The 17289-nt window shown below is 34.8% G+C and overlaps 2 protein-coding genes across 29 annotated transcripts in view; both read left to right on the forward strand.

The window, feature by feature from the left end:
• Positions 1-4231, forward strand: part of LOC145266693 (uncharacterized) — an 85406-nt gene extending 81175 nt beyond the window's left edge. The window contains exons 2-3 of the mRNA XM_080122619.1: positions 2157-4102; positions 4190-4231. Coding sequence (XP_079978745.1) covers positions 2157-3023 — 867 coding nt within the window. The 3' untranslated portion in view covers positions 3024-4102; positions 4190-4231. The remainder of the gene's footprint in view (positions 1-2156; positions 4103-4189) is intronic.
• LOC145266600 (splicing regulator ARVCF-like) overlaps positions 1-17289 on the forward strand; it is a 494180-nt gene that overhangs the window by 87570 nt on the left and 389321 nt on the right. The gene's annotated exons all lie outside the window — the stretch shown is intronic.

Here is a 17289-nt window from a genome sequence, read left to right on the forward strand (position 1 = left end):
GGAGCACGCTGTCCTGCAGAAAAAATGCCTGGGCAGCCTCATCGGCATTCCAAGGTAGCAATAAACTAACCCATTTTTTAAAGAGATGAGGTAAAACTTGGGAGGGTGAACCTCCTAGAACTGCACAGTACCGGCAACATACTGAAATCAACAAAAGAGGGGGAAGTCATTTCAGAAATGGCATAAACTTTGCTGATTTTGTGACCCTATGGAAAAAAATTTTACGATGTAGAATGTTGGTCAAGATTTTTTTTCAATAACTTTAAAACCAATTTTGTCTTTGGGCTAGGAACAAAGTGTATCATCTGTTCTAATGCTGCACTTCACCTTTTCTGTCCTCGGTCAGTGGAGCAGAAATCTTTCATGACTGAGACAATTTTTATTTTTGTTCCTATCCAGAATGCCCCTTTTTGGGGAGCTGGATTTTCCCCACATTAAAAACCGACCTTGTGTCTAACTTTGCCCTCGTGGGGAGGCAAGTAAATAGGAACTTTAAAACCAAGACATACGCATAGAGAACATGATATCGAAGTGATATTTTTTCTTTTTCTTTTTTTAACCACCCCATATATTTGACAAAATCTTTTTTCCCCTCCCTTTCAACACAAACTCGTGAAAGGTTGATGTAATCTGCAGTATTTTGTCAACTCTGATGGGTTGTATGCATGTATGACCTATGGTGACATTGACACCTGAGGGTTTCATCAAATAGTGATCTCTTTCACTGGTTTCTGCTTGACTTTTTAACCTTTCAGGAGTGAATTCATCGAAAAATGCCGACTTTTTATCCAAAAACAAAACTATCATAAATTCCCACAATGCAATGCGATTTATTAACTTGAATCTCTTTGTTGTAAATAACTTAAAACTGAAATCATTACAGTGTTGCATGTACATAAACGTAAATTTATTAGGAATGCTTAGAACCAATTGTGTCCCATTTTTTTCGTCGCCATTTATCAAGGCAAAAAAGCCACCCAACGTTCAGAGTTAATGAGCTAGATGGATCGACAGATGAATGATGATGAATATTATAAGAGGATTGAAAATAATGGATGAAATTAAACAAAATTTGTTTACTTGTAGACTGTTTAAAAGTATCTGTAATCGATATGAAGAAAGCTCTGTTGTAGCTGGTAGGAAAGTAGTCTTGCAGTAAGGTGTTCCAAAATTGAAAGTTTTTAAAAGGCTTGACATTTCTTTTTTTCTTTCTCTTTTTCCTTTCTTTTTTCTCCCTTTTACTCTTCATTTCAAAATATTTGCTAACATTTAAGTTTTTTTTTAAGAATATATGTGTGCGTGTGTGTAATAAAACCGCTCTAATTGATAGAGGTTCTGGTTATGACCTTAAAAGTCATTCAGTAGCACTATTTGGGGGCTGTGGAGAATGTGGAGTTGCCCATTATTCTCATGTCCTTGCTAGCCCGGGAGCGTAATAATTGTTAAGACATTTGGTGCTACCAGATCAGACTGTCTGAAGATATCGGCTTCCTGACCAAAAATGCACCAAATATTGTATGTTTTTATTTTATTTCACTCTCTCTCTTTGCAAAACTTAATCAGGTCTGCAAAGTCCAAAAAAAAAAAAAAAATTTTTCTACAGAACAATCAAACCAAACACTATAAATAAATATCTGAAGATATAAAGAACCTTAAGCAGAAAATCTTTCACCAAAATCACCAGATTTGTCCTTAAACAGCTCGAAAGCTTTGCTATTCCATAAAACAAAACAACCAAACCAAACACCGTGAATAAATAGTTGACGATATAAAAGAGTTGAAGGATGAAACTTTTGTACTGAAGTGACTGGATAGGCATTAACTACTAAAAAAGGGGTTGATATGCCATAAAATACAACAATCAATAATTGATAGTCAGACCAATTTTTTGCATTCCTGGTTCCAGGATCATCAGATTTCACATAAATCATCAATATTGCTAAAAACTTAAATACCGGTCAATTTCCATCTAATAAAGTTTACTATGGATAAATTTATCTTAAGTTGACCTTTGACAACTAAATGTTTTTGTTTACTAAACAATTAGAAAAGTTACTAGCCAAATCCACGTGAATTTTGGAATATGACATCTTTGTTCGTGAGGAGTACATACATACATTTTTCTGCCATAAAACACAACAATGAATAATTTATAGTCAGACTGTGAAATATGTAGTCCACACCATTTCTTGCATTCCTGGTTTGAGATTAACGATTTCTTTCATTCCTGGTTCGAGATTAACAATTTCTTGCATTCCTGGTTCGAGATTAACGATGTCTTGCATTCCTGGTTCGAGATTAACGATGTCTTGCATTCCTGGTTCGAGATTAACGATTTCTTTCATTCCTGGTTCGAGATTAACGATTTCTTTCATTCCTGGTTCGAGATTAACGATTTCTTTCATTCCTGGTTCGAGATTAACGATTTCTTTCATTCCTGGTTCGAGATTAACGATTTCTTTCATTCCTGGTTCGAGATTAACAATTTCTTTCATTCCTGGTTCGAGATTAACGATTTCTTTCATTCCTGGTTCGAGATTAACGATTTCTTTCATTCCTGGTTCGAGATTAACGATGTCTTTCATTCCTGGTTCGAGATTAACGATGTCTTTCATTCCTGGTTCGAGATTAACGATGTCTTTCATTCCTGGTTCGAGATTAACGATTTCTTTCATTCCTGGTTCGAGATTAACGATTTCTTTCATTCCTGGTTCGAGATTAACGATTTCTTTCATTCCTGGTTCGAGATTAACGATTTCTTTCATTCCTGGTTCGAGATTAACGATTTCTTTCATTCCTGGTTCGAGATTAACAATTTCTTTCATTCCTGGTTCGAGATTAACGATTTCTTTCATTCCTGGTTCGAGATTAACAATTTCTTTCATTCCTGGTTCGAGATTAACAATTTCTTTCATTCCTGGTTCGAGATTAACAATTTCTTGCATTCCTGGTTCGAGATTAACAATTTCTTGCATTCCTGGTTCGAGATTAACAAGTTTACCGGATCATCAGATTTCACATAAATTATCATATCGTGTCTCTAAACTACCAAGAAAGTTTTTCTAAGAAAGTTTACAGGGGGGCATTTTACTTTGACTGAATATGTAGCTGGAAATAGATGTAATAAATTTTTTTTTTTTTTTAATTTAAACACACTAATGAAAGAAAAAAAAAAAAATTCCCCTCCTTCAATGAATTATTTGCCATTTCTACCCAAAGGAATTAAACGTTTTGTAAATTTTAGATATTGAGGCAATGCCGATCAAGAAAATGCCAACTCTGAGGTTTTTATTAAAAAAAAATTTTTTTTTTAGTCTTAGCAAGACATACATACACACAGACATTTACCCTTTATATAATAGAATACAGAACTTCAGCTGAAATAAATTTGAATAAAATCTTGACAGTGTAGTGTTAATTGATAAAGGTATCTGATGAATGTTTGGAAATTTTTGTTCCTTAAAAGATCTCAAATGTTATCTTGTCCTGTTATAAGGATAATCTTGGCATGGAAACAAATGTTGATGGGTGGGATGTATGTGCAGGGGATGGTGGGCATAAAACAGATGTTTTGTGTTTTTATCTTGTTAAAATACATATTTACAATTTAATGCTTGTAACAACAAAAAAATCGATAAATGTAGAGAGATAAATCTGCTAACAAATTGATCGATTTTTGACGGTTGAAAGAAACCATTTTTTTTTTTTTTTTTTAAATGGGGTGAGGTTGAAGGATTTTATAAGCAGGGGTTATGGGTGGGTTTTGAATTTACAGGGTGTTGTAGAAAAATCCAACATTTGAGAAAAGGAAATCAAAATGGGTCATAAAAAGTTGTATATGCAGAGACCCGACAGTTTATTTAACAGTTAATTACATACTGCATTATTTTTCAGTGTAATCATCGGCAGCAGATAAATATGTTCTGTAGGGCAGGGAACAAAGATGATAAAATCCAATCTAAAACGGCCAAACCAAACCAAACCAAACCAGCGGTTGAAGATACAAAACTTTGAAGAATAAATACTTTCTGCAAAATAACTGGATGCAACATGAATACTATTTCCAGAATAACTGGATTCGGCATTAAATAACCTGAAAAGGGTTGATATGCCGTAAAACAAAAACCAACCAACCAACCTGTTCCTTTGTTCTCACTTCCTCTTCCTTTCCTTCCTTTTTCCTGAAAAGGGTTGATATGCCGTAAAACAAAACAACCAAACTAAGGTAAATTCCTAACCGTACGTTGCTTGTGAATGCCCTAAGGGCTATTTTATTATCTGTCGGCCACATCCATGCGTCTATATAATATTTTAGAATCAAATATATTTTTTTTTTACATAGGCATCACCACATTATCAAGGCCAAGAGGCCACTCAAGGATAAAGGTTAAAGAGTGTACAGTAGAAATAGGACATTATAGTAATCATTAGTAATGAAAATTTGGTAAAGTTGATAACTTATATGGAACGGCTCATCAAGAACTTATTTACGTTAGACTTGAACACAACCATATAGTAGTCAGCCGGAAAGCAGGAAAACGGAAGACAATTCCACAGGCGTGCAGTTCTAAGAAAGAAGCTTTGTTCATGGAATCTACGTTTAGGTTTAGGCACAGATAAAGAGTGGGGGGAATTATTGATAGTGTTTACAGCTAGACGGGTGTTTCTTGTGAAAGTTTGGCGAGGGGGGACCATAGATTGAAGCTCAGTCGAACACTTTCCATGAAAATAACGATACATCAGAGACAAACTCGCAACATCTCTTCTGTGAGATAGTTTGCAAGGAAGAGAAAAGGACATCTCCTACGAGGCTACGAAGTCTATTTTGAACTCTATCAAGGCAGGCCAAGTCTTGTTTCATTGTTTCAATTATTATACTCCATCTTATGTTGCATGTAGATGCGCTAAGAGCTATTTATCATCTTTGGAGTCTATTTATGCAATTATGATTTATTTGTTAAAATCTCATTAATTTCTAGGTTAGTAAATACTAATAATAAATCAATTTCGTTATAATATTCATAAATCCTACATGGCTAATAAGATGAGGAGTACTTCATATATACACGTAAAACTTTAAATATATATATATATATATATATATATATATATATATATATATATATATATATATATATACATATTTTTAATAACAATGAAAACAATAAATTTTATTTTTTTAATACGATTTTAATTTTTTTTTTTTTTTCAAATCGATAAGTATTTAGGTTTATATATATATATATATATATATATATATATATATATATATAAATATATATATATATAAAACTTCATTTACTCACATAAAATTAATATACGAAAGTATAAATTTATGTGTAAACTTTAAGTATTTACTTCAAAAGTGCTCAATGCGTAGGTAGAGCTAGTTAGTAAGTTATAAAATATATATGGTGATTAAGCTACACTGAATATTCCGCGTTTCATCCACTCTATGACTCTTCAGGAATATTCAGTGTAGCTTAATCGCCATATATATTTTATAACTTACTATAATATATATATATATATATATATATATATATATATATAGCCGTTTATGTAAAATGCCAAAAAGCGCTGAAATGCTGAGCCAATGAAATTGCTGCAGCCAACATCATTTAAAAAAATTTATTTACTATTGGTTCATTATGTGTGTGTGTGTGTATATATATATATATATATATATATATATATATATATATATATATATATATATGAACCAATAGTAAATAAAATATTTTAAATGACGTTAGCTCAGCATTTCAGCGCTTTTTGGCGTTTTACATAAACTGCCCGGAAAGAAAGTAAAATATTTGTTTATTTTCCTAATATTACGTTGTGATTTGGTTTTCAAGCACACTTGATGCGTATTTTATTTAAATTAAATCAACGTTTCTATATGGAACTCACACCCTTGACAATATTTGCAATGATTTTAACGGCTATTTTTACTATCATATAAAACAAAGTTTTAGATGATCCACAACGGATGAAATGCCGTAAACAAAGAAACGAAATGAACATTACTCTTTGCAAAAGAGGTTGGTCAAATCTCAATATTTCTGGATTTAATCATAGATTAGGAAATCTGATATTATCCTCTGGTGGCTTTTGGTCTTGATAAATAGTGACCAGTTAGTTAAAAAAAAAAAAAAAAAAAAAAAGAAAAAAATCAATTCATATTTTTATTTAATCGTTAATATTGTTAGGAAAAGCTCCTTGTATGAACATGTCCTTTTGTGTTCATGGCAATGGCTGTGCCCCACTTGTTTTGCCGGTCCAATTTTTTTTTGTTTGATTCGGTCAGCCCTGCAACAAAGGAATTCTCTCTTCAAGACAAACCCACAAACCCAATTTAAAAAACAAACTTTTTATCTTGTCTACAATAAAAAGCGTAAAAATGAATCTTTTTTTTTTTTTTAAATGTTTTTTTTGTTGTTGTTAATCTGTTTTCTTTACAAAAGTAATTATTTAAAATGAAAATATGTTAATATTATTTTGAAAAAAAAAAACAGATTAACGAACATAAAAAAAACGATTTATTTTCACGCTTTTTATTTTAGACAATATAAAAATTGGATTAAAATTTTAAAAGCAAGCTTTAAAAATTTGATTAAAGTAAAAATTAAATGTTGACTAAACGGGTCACAGTAGTAATAATAGTAGTAGTACCTATTTACTATGCCTCCCCACGGGACAGAGTTAGACACCAGGGTCGTTTTTTAACGTGGAGAAAAGGTACAAAAATAAAAATTGTCTCAGTCGTGAAGGATTTCTCCTCCACCGAAAGAGAACAAGAAATAGAAGTGCAGCATCTGAAGAACAGATACTACACTTTGATCTTGTCCCGAAGGCCAAGAGTAGTAGTATAAAAATATACATACTTACAAAGTGCCTTCAACAAGTTTCCAGACTTTTTTGTATTTTATTGTTAGAAAAATATGAAACTCTAGTCTCCTTAAAAGTAATCTCCGGCTGCAATGCATTTGTTGTACCATTCCAACAACTTCTGAAATCCACCAGCTGTGACAATCAGGTTGTAGTAGGATGTATTCCAATTCCTGCTGTAGCTGTTCATTAGAACCTGAAAATCCGTCGCTTCTGTTGAAAATTTTAGGTAGACATACAAACATACATACATAAATTTAAACAGACAGGTGAAATTTATATTATAGCCTAACCTGGGTGCCTGGCGTTGCCCAGGTGTTTGGAGGTGTGTGTTGAGCAAAAAAAAAAAAAAAAAGTGGTAGTAGGCAGGCAGGCTCGAACCCTTGCTCCGAAGGAGAAAAAGAATGTAAAAAAAAAAGAAAAAAAGCGCGACGTGTTTTCTGCTGTGCCCATCGCCAAACCGAAAGTGAGGTACATACATACATACATACATACATACATACATGCATTTAAACAGACAGGTGAGATTTATATTATAGATTAGTGGAAGGGGGAGTTTGCCCGGTCGTAAAATACGCTTAAATATATTTTACTTCATGCAGATTTCATATTTATTGTGACAGTTAATTCTCTATTGAATATTATATTGTACTTAATATATATATAGTTCTGATTTCAAAAGTTTTTTTTTAATGACTTGGATTCCATCAGCTAGAATCGAAACCAAAGCGTTTAGCACTCCAGACACATGCCCAACCATTTGAGCTATTGCAAGATAAAGATTTAAGATTCAATCACTTCAAGCAATGAATGAATTTTCACATGCACAGAAGTAATTGAAATATGTCGGTAAATTGAAATGAACATTTGTATTTCAACTTTTCATCAATCCAAACAAAGATTTTACTCGTTATAATCCGTTCTGGGTGTACAATTACTATTTCCTGTTAATTTCAGTGTTATGTGACCAGTAGTTTAAGAGTTTATCAGTTAAATATTTTACACACACACATACATCTGTTTTATTTGTATAGATTAATTCATGAAAATTTGGTATTACACAACCCATACTCTATTGAATATTATGTTGTACCTAATATATCGGACTGATTTCAAAAGTCAAAAAAAAAAAAAGACTTGGGTGCCATCAGTTAGAATCAAAACCAAAACATTTCCAGCTGTGTTCCTTTCTGATGTAGTTATTGAGAGAAAGATAGCAAAGATTTAATATTAAACGACTTGAAGAAATGAATTTAAATTGGGCATGCGCAGAAAGAAGTAAAAATATGTCAGCAAGTTGAAATTCAGTATGCGTTATCCATCCATCCAAACAAAGATTTTACTTGTTATAATCCATTCTTAGTGTATGATTACAATTTCCTGTTAATTTCTGTGTTATACGACCAGTAATTTAAGAGTTTATCCGTTAAATATTTTCACACACACACACACATACATTTACTGTTTTATTTATATAGATATATAGAGATTGGGATATATGTACATGTATTGAGTAAAATGATTCATAATTTATAATTAAAAGTCGGTTTCCAAGGAAAGAACAAACAAAATCAATAAAATTGTACGATCGTTTCGGAAACGATGTTTTTAATGAGATAGACAATACGTCTTGGACAATAATTTTATCATTTGATTTTATAAAACGAAGTCTCCTCGTCAGCAAAAAAGTGGGTGGGGGTTTAAAGACATCGAAAATAAAGCTAGCATTTTATGCTGAGTTAAGTCATAAACAAAATACCAACTAATATATATATATATATATATATTGAGTAAAATGATTGATAATTTATAATTAAAATTAAAAATCGGTTTCAAAAAGAACAAACAAAATAAATTGTACGATCGTTTCGGAAACGATGTTTTTAATGAGATAGACAATAAGTCTTGGACAATAATTTTATCTTTTGATTTTATAAAACAGTCTCTACATCAGCAAAAAAGAGTGGGTGGGGGTTTAAAGACGCCAAAAATAAAGCTAGCATTTTTTAAGTAAGGCAGATATATCTGGAAAATATTTAAAATATAAAGAAAAACAATTACTTATTTTGATGTTGATAAACAAAGTAAAATAAAATAAAAATAAAATCGGGTGGTAAAGTAAAGTTAAGAGGGGATATCTTTAATATTTCTAATTAAAAAAAAAAAATATATATATATACCTTTTTATTTGCTCGAATGTATATATTTTGTTTACAGAAAGTTTTGGATGAGATAAGTCATTGGTACCGTCGGTTTCAAAACCGATAATAGGGGACTATTTTAGATCCCCATATCAAGCTCTCTTCAGCCAATACTCATCTCTTATCTCAAGTTTGAAACCGATGGTACCAATGACTTATCTCATCTAAAACTTTCTGTAAACAAAATATAAATAATACGTTCTTATTTTCGAATTTCCTTATAATTGAGCACTGCTGGATTTCTTTTAAAAAATAAAAATAAAATAATTTTATATATATGGTATACAGACTTGAAGTTTGATATATAGGAGGATTTAGACCAGTGGAACAAATTCGAAAGAAATAAATATATTTCTCTTTGTCTGTCCGTTCCAGTTTTTTCTTGGAAACTACTGGGTCGATCTGGCTGAAATTTTGTATGCACCTTCGTTATGATAAGCTGCAGCGAACAAAGTTTTGTATTGTATCCGTTTTATGCACAGTTAGTGATTAGTGTTAAATGTAAAATTGTGTACAAATGGAACCATCAATTCGACATAAATAATTGAAAGTCAACAGGCTGTAACTTTTTTCGTTGTTAACGGCTAAAAAGTTTAGTGTGTGTGTGTGTGTGTGTGTGTGTGTGTGTGTGTGTGTGTGTGTGTGTGTGTGTGTGTGTGTGTGCGCGTGTATTAGTCACAGGAATTTGTGAACAAATGCGGATATATTTTCCCCCACTGCAAACATATCACACTGCAATATCTCGGTCAATGTTGCTAAATAAAATTGTTTTTAAAAACGCATCAGATGTCACCAAATCTAAACACAACTCGCTCTTCCTCTCTCAGGGTGACGAGGTCCTTCCAGCTGCCACTCTGCTAGACAATTATGTCACGCCCTCTCCCTCAAGGACGTGTGTGTGTGTGGACGGACGAATAAAGATGGACTGACAGGGGCAGAGAAACAAGTTTGGAAGGTTTGACCTTCCAAGAACAATGGTGAGACTGAAAAGGAACAGGAAGTTGCTTGCAACCAGGGGGAAAAAAAAAACAAACAAACAAACAAAAAAAAAAACAGGAATCATTTTACTGAAAGAATTTTAGCAGATCACTCCCCCATACCCACACCTAAAGAATAAAGGTGGCTTATCTTAATACTTTACTGCAGTTTCATGTGTCACCATTCAGAAGTAAATATTATACATAAATATGCAATATGTAAGTAGACATCATCATCATCATCATCATCATCATCATCATATTCAGTTTAATGCCCGTTTTACAACAATAAGGAAATTACGGTGGTTAACGACACGAACTGACAACCTGGGTGTGCCAAGTTCGAATCCAGTCTGCTCCTCTGAAACACTTACACTTACGGATGTTGGCAACCTTCGTGTGGGGGGGGGCACTAACCCTATTCGGGTTTAACCAGCTTCCTCCGAAGAAGGAAGTTCCATAGGAGTATGAAATTCACAAGTGGTTTCCAGCCGCATGTATATCCCTGTCAGGGGAGATGACAACGTTAGGTTTTTTGCAAATTTTACAGGGAGGTGTTGACACCCTCCTACATACAGCATCTGGAATTGCCAAATTGGTAACCCATTTTAGTAATAACCAAGCTCAATGTTGCTTAACTTTGGTGATCTGACGGGAACTGGTATGTCAACGTGATTATACCATATATTTAACTTTCATGCAAACTTTTCTGTAAGTACCCGATGTATTTCTAGAAAGAATTCTAACTAGAAAGATATCTGGGGAAACGAATGCCAACAATAGAATGCACTCTTCAGAATTGTCTGATTTATTTTCTGCTTCTTTTGTTCCAGCTCGTGTGATTCATTGGTCTCGTGGTCTTCATCAATTCGTTGTTTTTATCTCTCATTGTAATACAACTTCCTATTTCAAAGAACCGTAGACTTTAATATGGCATATGAACTTTTTATTTTTTTATTTTTTTTTTTTTTTATTACATTTTCACCCCAAACAAGGCAAATTGCCACTTTGGTGTAGGGGGCTACTATCAGGGGCAACAACTACTGGGGTACTATGTAGGGATTTGGGCAGCAAGGTGTCGGTTCACGTTACACTTGAACTTCTGCACGTCAGTACTGTTGGGGAAGCAGGGACCTGGAATGGAATTCCAGAGTCTTGCGGTTCTGGGGAAGAAACTATTGGAGTAAAAAGATCTTTTACATTTAGGGACCTCTACAGTGTGGGGGTGGGATCTAGTAGCCTGTCGGGTTTGTCGAGGGTGCTCGCGTCGTGGGGGCACAAGTGATTGCAGTTCATCAGAGCATTCACCACTAAAATACTTGTAGAACAGGCAGAGGGATGCAACATTTCGTCGATGGGACAGAGGCTGAAGCTTAGATGCCAGTTCAGGGCCTATCAGATTTGCGACTCTCTTTTGAACCTTGTCAAGGAGCGAGAGACTAGTAGCAGATGCACCAGCCCAGATGTGGCAGCAATACTCCATACATGGGCGAATGGTGGCCTTATAGAGGTACAGGATACTTTCGGGTGTTAGTAGTTTTCTAGCACGGTAGAGAGAGCCCACCTTTCTTGCAGCGGCCCTGGCAATGCCTTCAATGTAATTGTTCCAACTCATGTTTCCTGTGAACGTTAGGCCAAGGAGTTTGAAAGATGGACTCTCAGATAAAGAGTCGTTGGCCATTGCTATTGGTGGTAGAGAGGGTTTCTTGTAATTATTGAATGAAACTAGTTTAGTCTTGGCAGCATTGAACGCGACCAACCACTTTTGTCCCCATTCCACTACAGATTGGAGGTCTTCCTCTAGTGTTTCTGCCATTTCTTTAGAAATGTGTTCGTTCGTCTTCCTGTCGTGTCTGCCATAGAGTGTAGTGTCATCAGCATATATACCCATCTCAGAGGCAATGTTGTCGGGGAGGTCATTTATGAATATCAGGAACAATAGAGGTCCAAGGATAGAACCCTGGGGCACTCCCGCATTTATATCATATTGTTTAGATGTGCGACCGTCGAGGACTACCTGGATTTTTCTCTTATCTAAGAAGGATTTAATTATGTTAAGTATTCTACCAGTGATACCGTATGATCTGATTTTACTGAGGAGACCCTCATGCCATACCCTGTCAAAAGCCTTAGATATATCTAGAGCTACCGCTCTGCCTTCCCCCGCTTTGTCCAGTGATTGGTATATACGTTCAGAGATCACGGTGAGGATGTCTGCTGTGGAACGGGCTTGTCTAAATCCATATTGTTTGTCAGTCAGTAGTTTAGCATCTGTAAGATGATGGATTAGAGCGTGGTTAATTATGGTCTCAAATATTTTGGCAAAAAGTGGAAGGAGGCTAATGGGGCGATAATTTGATGGGTCTGTCCTTTCACCAGAATTCTTGAATACTGGTACAACAGAAGCAGTTTTCCAACAGCCCGGAAAGCAAGCTTCATTAAGACATTTGTTGTAGAGTTTGGAGAGAACTGGAGCTACTTCGGCTGAGCACTTTTTTAATAGCACAGCTGGGATAAGATCGGGTCCACATGCTTTTGAGGTGTCAAGGTTTTTTATGATAGCATGCACCTGAGCAGGGGTGGTTTTCAGATCGTCTAGTGTGGCGTCTGTCCGCATAGGAAAGTCAGGTAGGGGGTGGTTGGAAGGGTCCAGTGTGGAGTTTGAGGCAAACCGACTGGCAAGCATGTTAGCCTTGTCGGTTGCTGAGGAGACAACCTCGTGATTGTTGGTTAGTGGGGGAATTGTCGATTGCCCATTATTTACTACACTGTTGTAGATTTTCCAGAAGTCTCGAGTTCCTAGTTTTTGTGCTTCGATGCGCTTTTTAGTGGTTTCCGTAAATTCTCTCTTAGCTGTCGCTATTTCTTTCTTAACGTTATTTCTAGCTTCTATATACTTCAGTCTGTTTGAACTGGACTTATGTCGGTTAAACCTACGGTATGCATGCTGCTTTTGAGTAATGGCAGTTGCACAAGTCGACGTAAACCATTGGGGAGAGTGGGGCTTACTATAAAATTTCCGCATGGGAACATGCGCTTCGATTGCAGTTTTGAACCAGTCAGTGGTCTCGTTTGCACACTGTTCAGCAGGGAGAGAGAAAATATTTTTCCATGGAGCATCTCTAATTAGTTCCCTGATGGCTTCCCAGTCAGCCTTATTATAATATCTCGTTGTTTTGAGCACTGGCTCTTCAGTTTTGGGTCTAGAGTTTAGGGCGATTTCAACCATTATCACTGCATGATCAGCGTTCCCGAGTGGGCTGTGGGCCTTCGCTATGCAGTCATCGGGAACTGTGGTCAAAAACAGATCTAGAAGTGATGCGTGTTGTTCTTCCTGGTCAGGGAAACGGGTTGGAAACGTAACAATTTGTGATAGGGAGTGAGATATAGCGAAGCTATGGGTTGTGCTGCCCGCTGCATCTGTGTGAGTAGAGAATCCAAGCCAGTTTTTGTGGTGGACATTAAAGTCACCAAACACATGTATTTGTGCGCTAGTGTCGAGGGACAGTGCCGTGTCTATGCTGTCAGATACTTTGTTTATTATGGAGCAGTCCTGAGTCGAGGGAGAGCGGTAGAGAAAATAATAGTAGCTAATACTGTGTTGCACGTTTAGTCTAAAGCACATAAAGGCTTGATCATCTGTTTCTAGGTTTGTTTCTCTAGTCAAGGGAAGGGTATTACGAATGTAAACTCCAAGTTCGTGCATATGTCTGTCAGAGTCCTTACGGCAGAGTGGGAGATATCCAGGCATGTTAAAGTGGTTAGAGGGAATGGAGGAGTGTAGGTTAGTCTCACTTAGTGCTAAGATATCCGGGGTATTTGTTAAGAGAAATGCTTCAACATCAGCTAAGTTAGTTCTAAGCCCACGGATATTTGTGAATGAGAGCCTCAAGGGAGGAGGCAAGTTGAATTTGTTTGTCCCTAATCCTGGTTTAAGCTTATTTTTAGATTGTACTGTCGTCATATTTTTTTAAAGAGTTTCGGTAAGGGGGAGCTAAGCAAGAGGTTATGCGGAGCTTCAGACATGCATCACAAGTAGACCATCAGCTGACCTTTCTCCAATTAGGATTGTGGCCTCAGGAAAGCCCACCGGGGATGAGTGCAGGGTCCCTTTCCATGCGCGTCATGGCACTGCAAACAACCCGATATTATTCAACTGTTGATGGAGCAGCCGAATTATCTGCTCTATTCCTTGCTTCCTTTGTTCCAGCTTGTTTGACTCGTTGAGCTAGTGGTCTTCATCAATTCAGTTTTAATACCTCGTTGTCATACAGCTTTCTATTCCAGTAGCTTCTTTCTAAGGACTGCAAAATTGTGGAACTCTCTTCCTAATTATAATTGTTTTCTTTGTACCTACAGCATTGGTCTTTTTAAGACCAAGGACAATAGGCATCTCCTGTCTTTGTGATAATCATCCTTTGTTCTTGTTTGCTTCTTGGAGCCTTGTCTCGAGCGATTTCCATAAAAAAAAAAAAAAAAAAAGAATCGTACGTAACGAATGAGTGAATTATCATATACAATTTCATGTCCACTTTAGTGGGATGGTTGAATTAAAAAAAAACCTATTTCATTTTGACTTCTGCCTTGTGTTTTGCGTAATTCATGCCGGTGTTTACCAAGAAAAAGTCCCTTCTGACTAATGCTTACATAATGGTTTCCAGTTTCCTTATCATTGAAAATTTAACAACGTTAATTAGTCTTTTTATTAAGGATTTTGACTAAAATAAAATCGAAATATTTTAGGGGGTTATTTCATATTACAGATACTTTATTGAATCTGGATTCAGAATTCCAGATTTTTTTTTTTTCTATTTTATTTCATTTTATATATTTTTTTGTTTAATTATTTTTAATTGCAATAAAAATATATTTTGACTTCGGATTATCTGAGAAAAGACCAGAACCAGAACTCACAAAAAATAAAAATAAAGTTAAAAAAAATATTTTTATGCACATTTTTAAAAAAATATTTTACAGTAGAACCCTGGGATACCACATTAATCTGTTCCGGGGTTGAGATCGTTAGGTGAAATTGTCGTATAGTGGGGCCTAAGCAAAATTTTATACAGTACATATTAAAAATTAGTAACAAAATACAGTACAGTATATAATACAGATGTACATAATCAAACAGCATTATAAATAACACTATAAGGCGGAGCAAATACCGTAACCAGGGTCCGGAAAAAATTGTATTCTACATCATAACCTGAAAAAAAACCGTATCCTAGGGACACCATATCTCTAGGTTCTACTATATTATTTTTAAATGAGTAGTACAGTTAGAAACAAAATAGGTTAAAGACTCCTAAAATTCATACTAGAATTGTCCTGTGACGTTAAAGTCCTTGGTAAAATTGAGTTGTAAAACTTGCACTCTGATGGTACAATTCACATTGCGGGCGATACTCATACATTTAGACATGTCCATGATGATGATGGCGGCTCCTCCTTTGTCTGCTGATTTGATCGTGATCCCATAGTTATTTTTTAGGGTGTGACTAGCTCCTCGTGCTTGTAGATAAATGTTTTCGTTTTTGTTGAGATGATCTTTGCTGTGTAGAAATTCATCGAGTTGTAGTCTGGCTGTTTTGGTATATTGGTCTATGTTAAGGACTCGTCCACTAGGTGTGTCAGAAACTTCATGAAAAATATTGAATAATTCGACCCCCTGTCTTTCCAAGCTTATAACTACTCGAAAAATGTAATTCAAACCCTAATTTTTTTTTTCAATTAAAGGAGCAAGGACCAAGGTTTCATTTAAAAAAAAAAAATGCAAACAACGTGGTTTAAAAAAAAAAAGTTTTAAAGTTCGGACTTTACAGGTAAATTTCCAAAAAGCTGTTCTTTTTTGTTGTTGTTTTAAATTAGAATATATTATTTATTGATCTTTTATCTTCAATTTGTGATATATAAAACTTTGGCACATAGATTAATTATTTACTTTTTAATAGACATTTCAAAATAGAGGGGGCGTGAATTTAAACGAAAACGTTTGTCTAAAATATTATATTCGGTTTATTGGAAAGAGCATAAAATTTCACATTGACCCTGAAAATATCGTAAAAATAGAATCAATAGAAAAATTTTGATAGATTTTTAAAGTTTAAAAATTGAAAAATACTGAACTCGTAAAATTCAATTAATTTCATTAGTTTTTTTTTTTTTTAAATAAAAAAATATTTCTATTACTTTTTATACAACTTTAATAGTTTATTTTGGAAGTATAATCTATAAAGAAAATAAACAACCCACTTTTAAAAGAGAAATTACGAGTTTTTTTAAATATTTTATTCAGTTTCGTGTTATACAAAAATTCTGATACACCTACTCGTCCACTGGATGGAGGTTCACGTATTAGTCAACAAGTTTTTTGGAGTTGTTTGGTATCTGAAAACAGGTTGTTAGTAGGTCCATCGTTATTGTGGTCTTTGAAATATTCTTTTAATCTAATTCTGTGTAGATAATCTATAATATAAATCTCGCCTGTCTGTTTAAATGTATGTATGTATGTATTTTTGTATGTCTGCCCAAAACTTTCGACAGAGGCGACGGATTTTCACGAGATCGATATCATTTTGAAGCTCAACATTTCAGATGACAAATATCGAAAAATTGGTTAAAAACATTAATTCCTTCACCCTCAACTGGGCACTTTTCTACAAGGAGGGGTCGCTTTTTTCACCGATATTTACGAAAGTCATCCCCTCTTTTTGATTGACTAGCCTTGATTTAAAACCTTTGCTACTTCCGGTTTTGTGATGGACGCAATAGCAAAGAAGTCATGTTTTTTTACGTTCTTTTCCTCCTTTGCGATATGGGTTTGAGCCTGGCTGCCTACTATCATTTTTATTTTGCTCAACACATACATCCAAACACCCGGGCAATGCCAGGCACCCAGGCTAGTGTCAGTAATAAATAGTGATATATGATGCGTACTAAGATTGTACATCTAGAAGCAAAATAGTTTAAAGACTCCTGAAATCTAATATATAAAACTCACTATGTCTGTCTGTCTCTCCATATTTTCAAACTCTATTTCTTCTGAAACTAAAAGTACCAGAGCAGCGCTAGCGGCCTCAAATGATTGGATTTTTTATGAACCATTCTTTTATGGGTCTTTTACTGGTTAAAATAATTAAGGGGTCAAAAAGGGATCGAAAATGAAAAAAATCCTTATACATGTTATACATTCATCTTAGTTTATTTTTACTCAGTTC

This window comes from Euprymna scolopes, chromosome 41 (assembly GCF_053919585.1).
Source record: "Euprymna scolopes isolate OS-2025 chromosome 41, ASM5391958v1, whole genome shotgun sequence".
NCBI classification, from domain to species: domain Eukaryota; kingdom Metazoa; phylum Mollusca; class Cephalopoda; order Sepiida; family Sepiolidae; genus Euprymna; species Euprymna scolopes.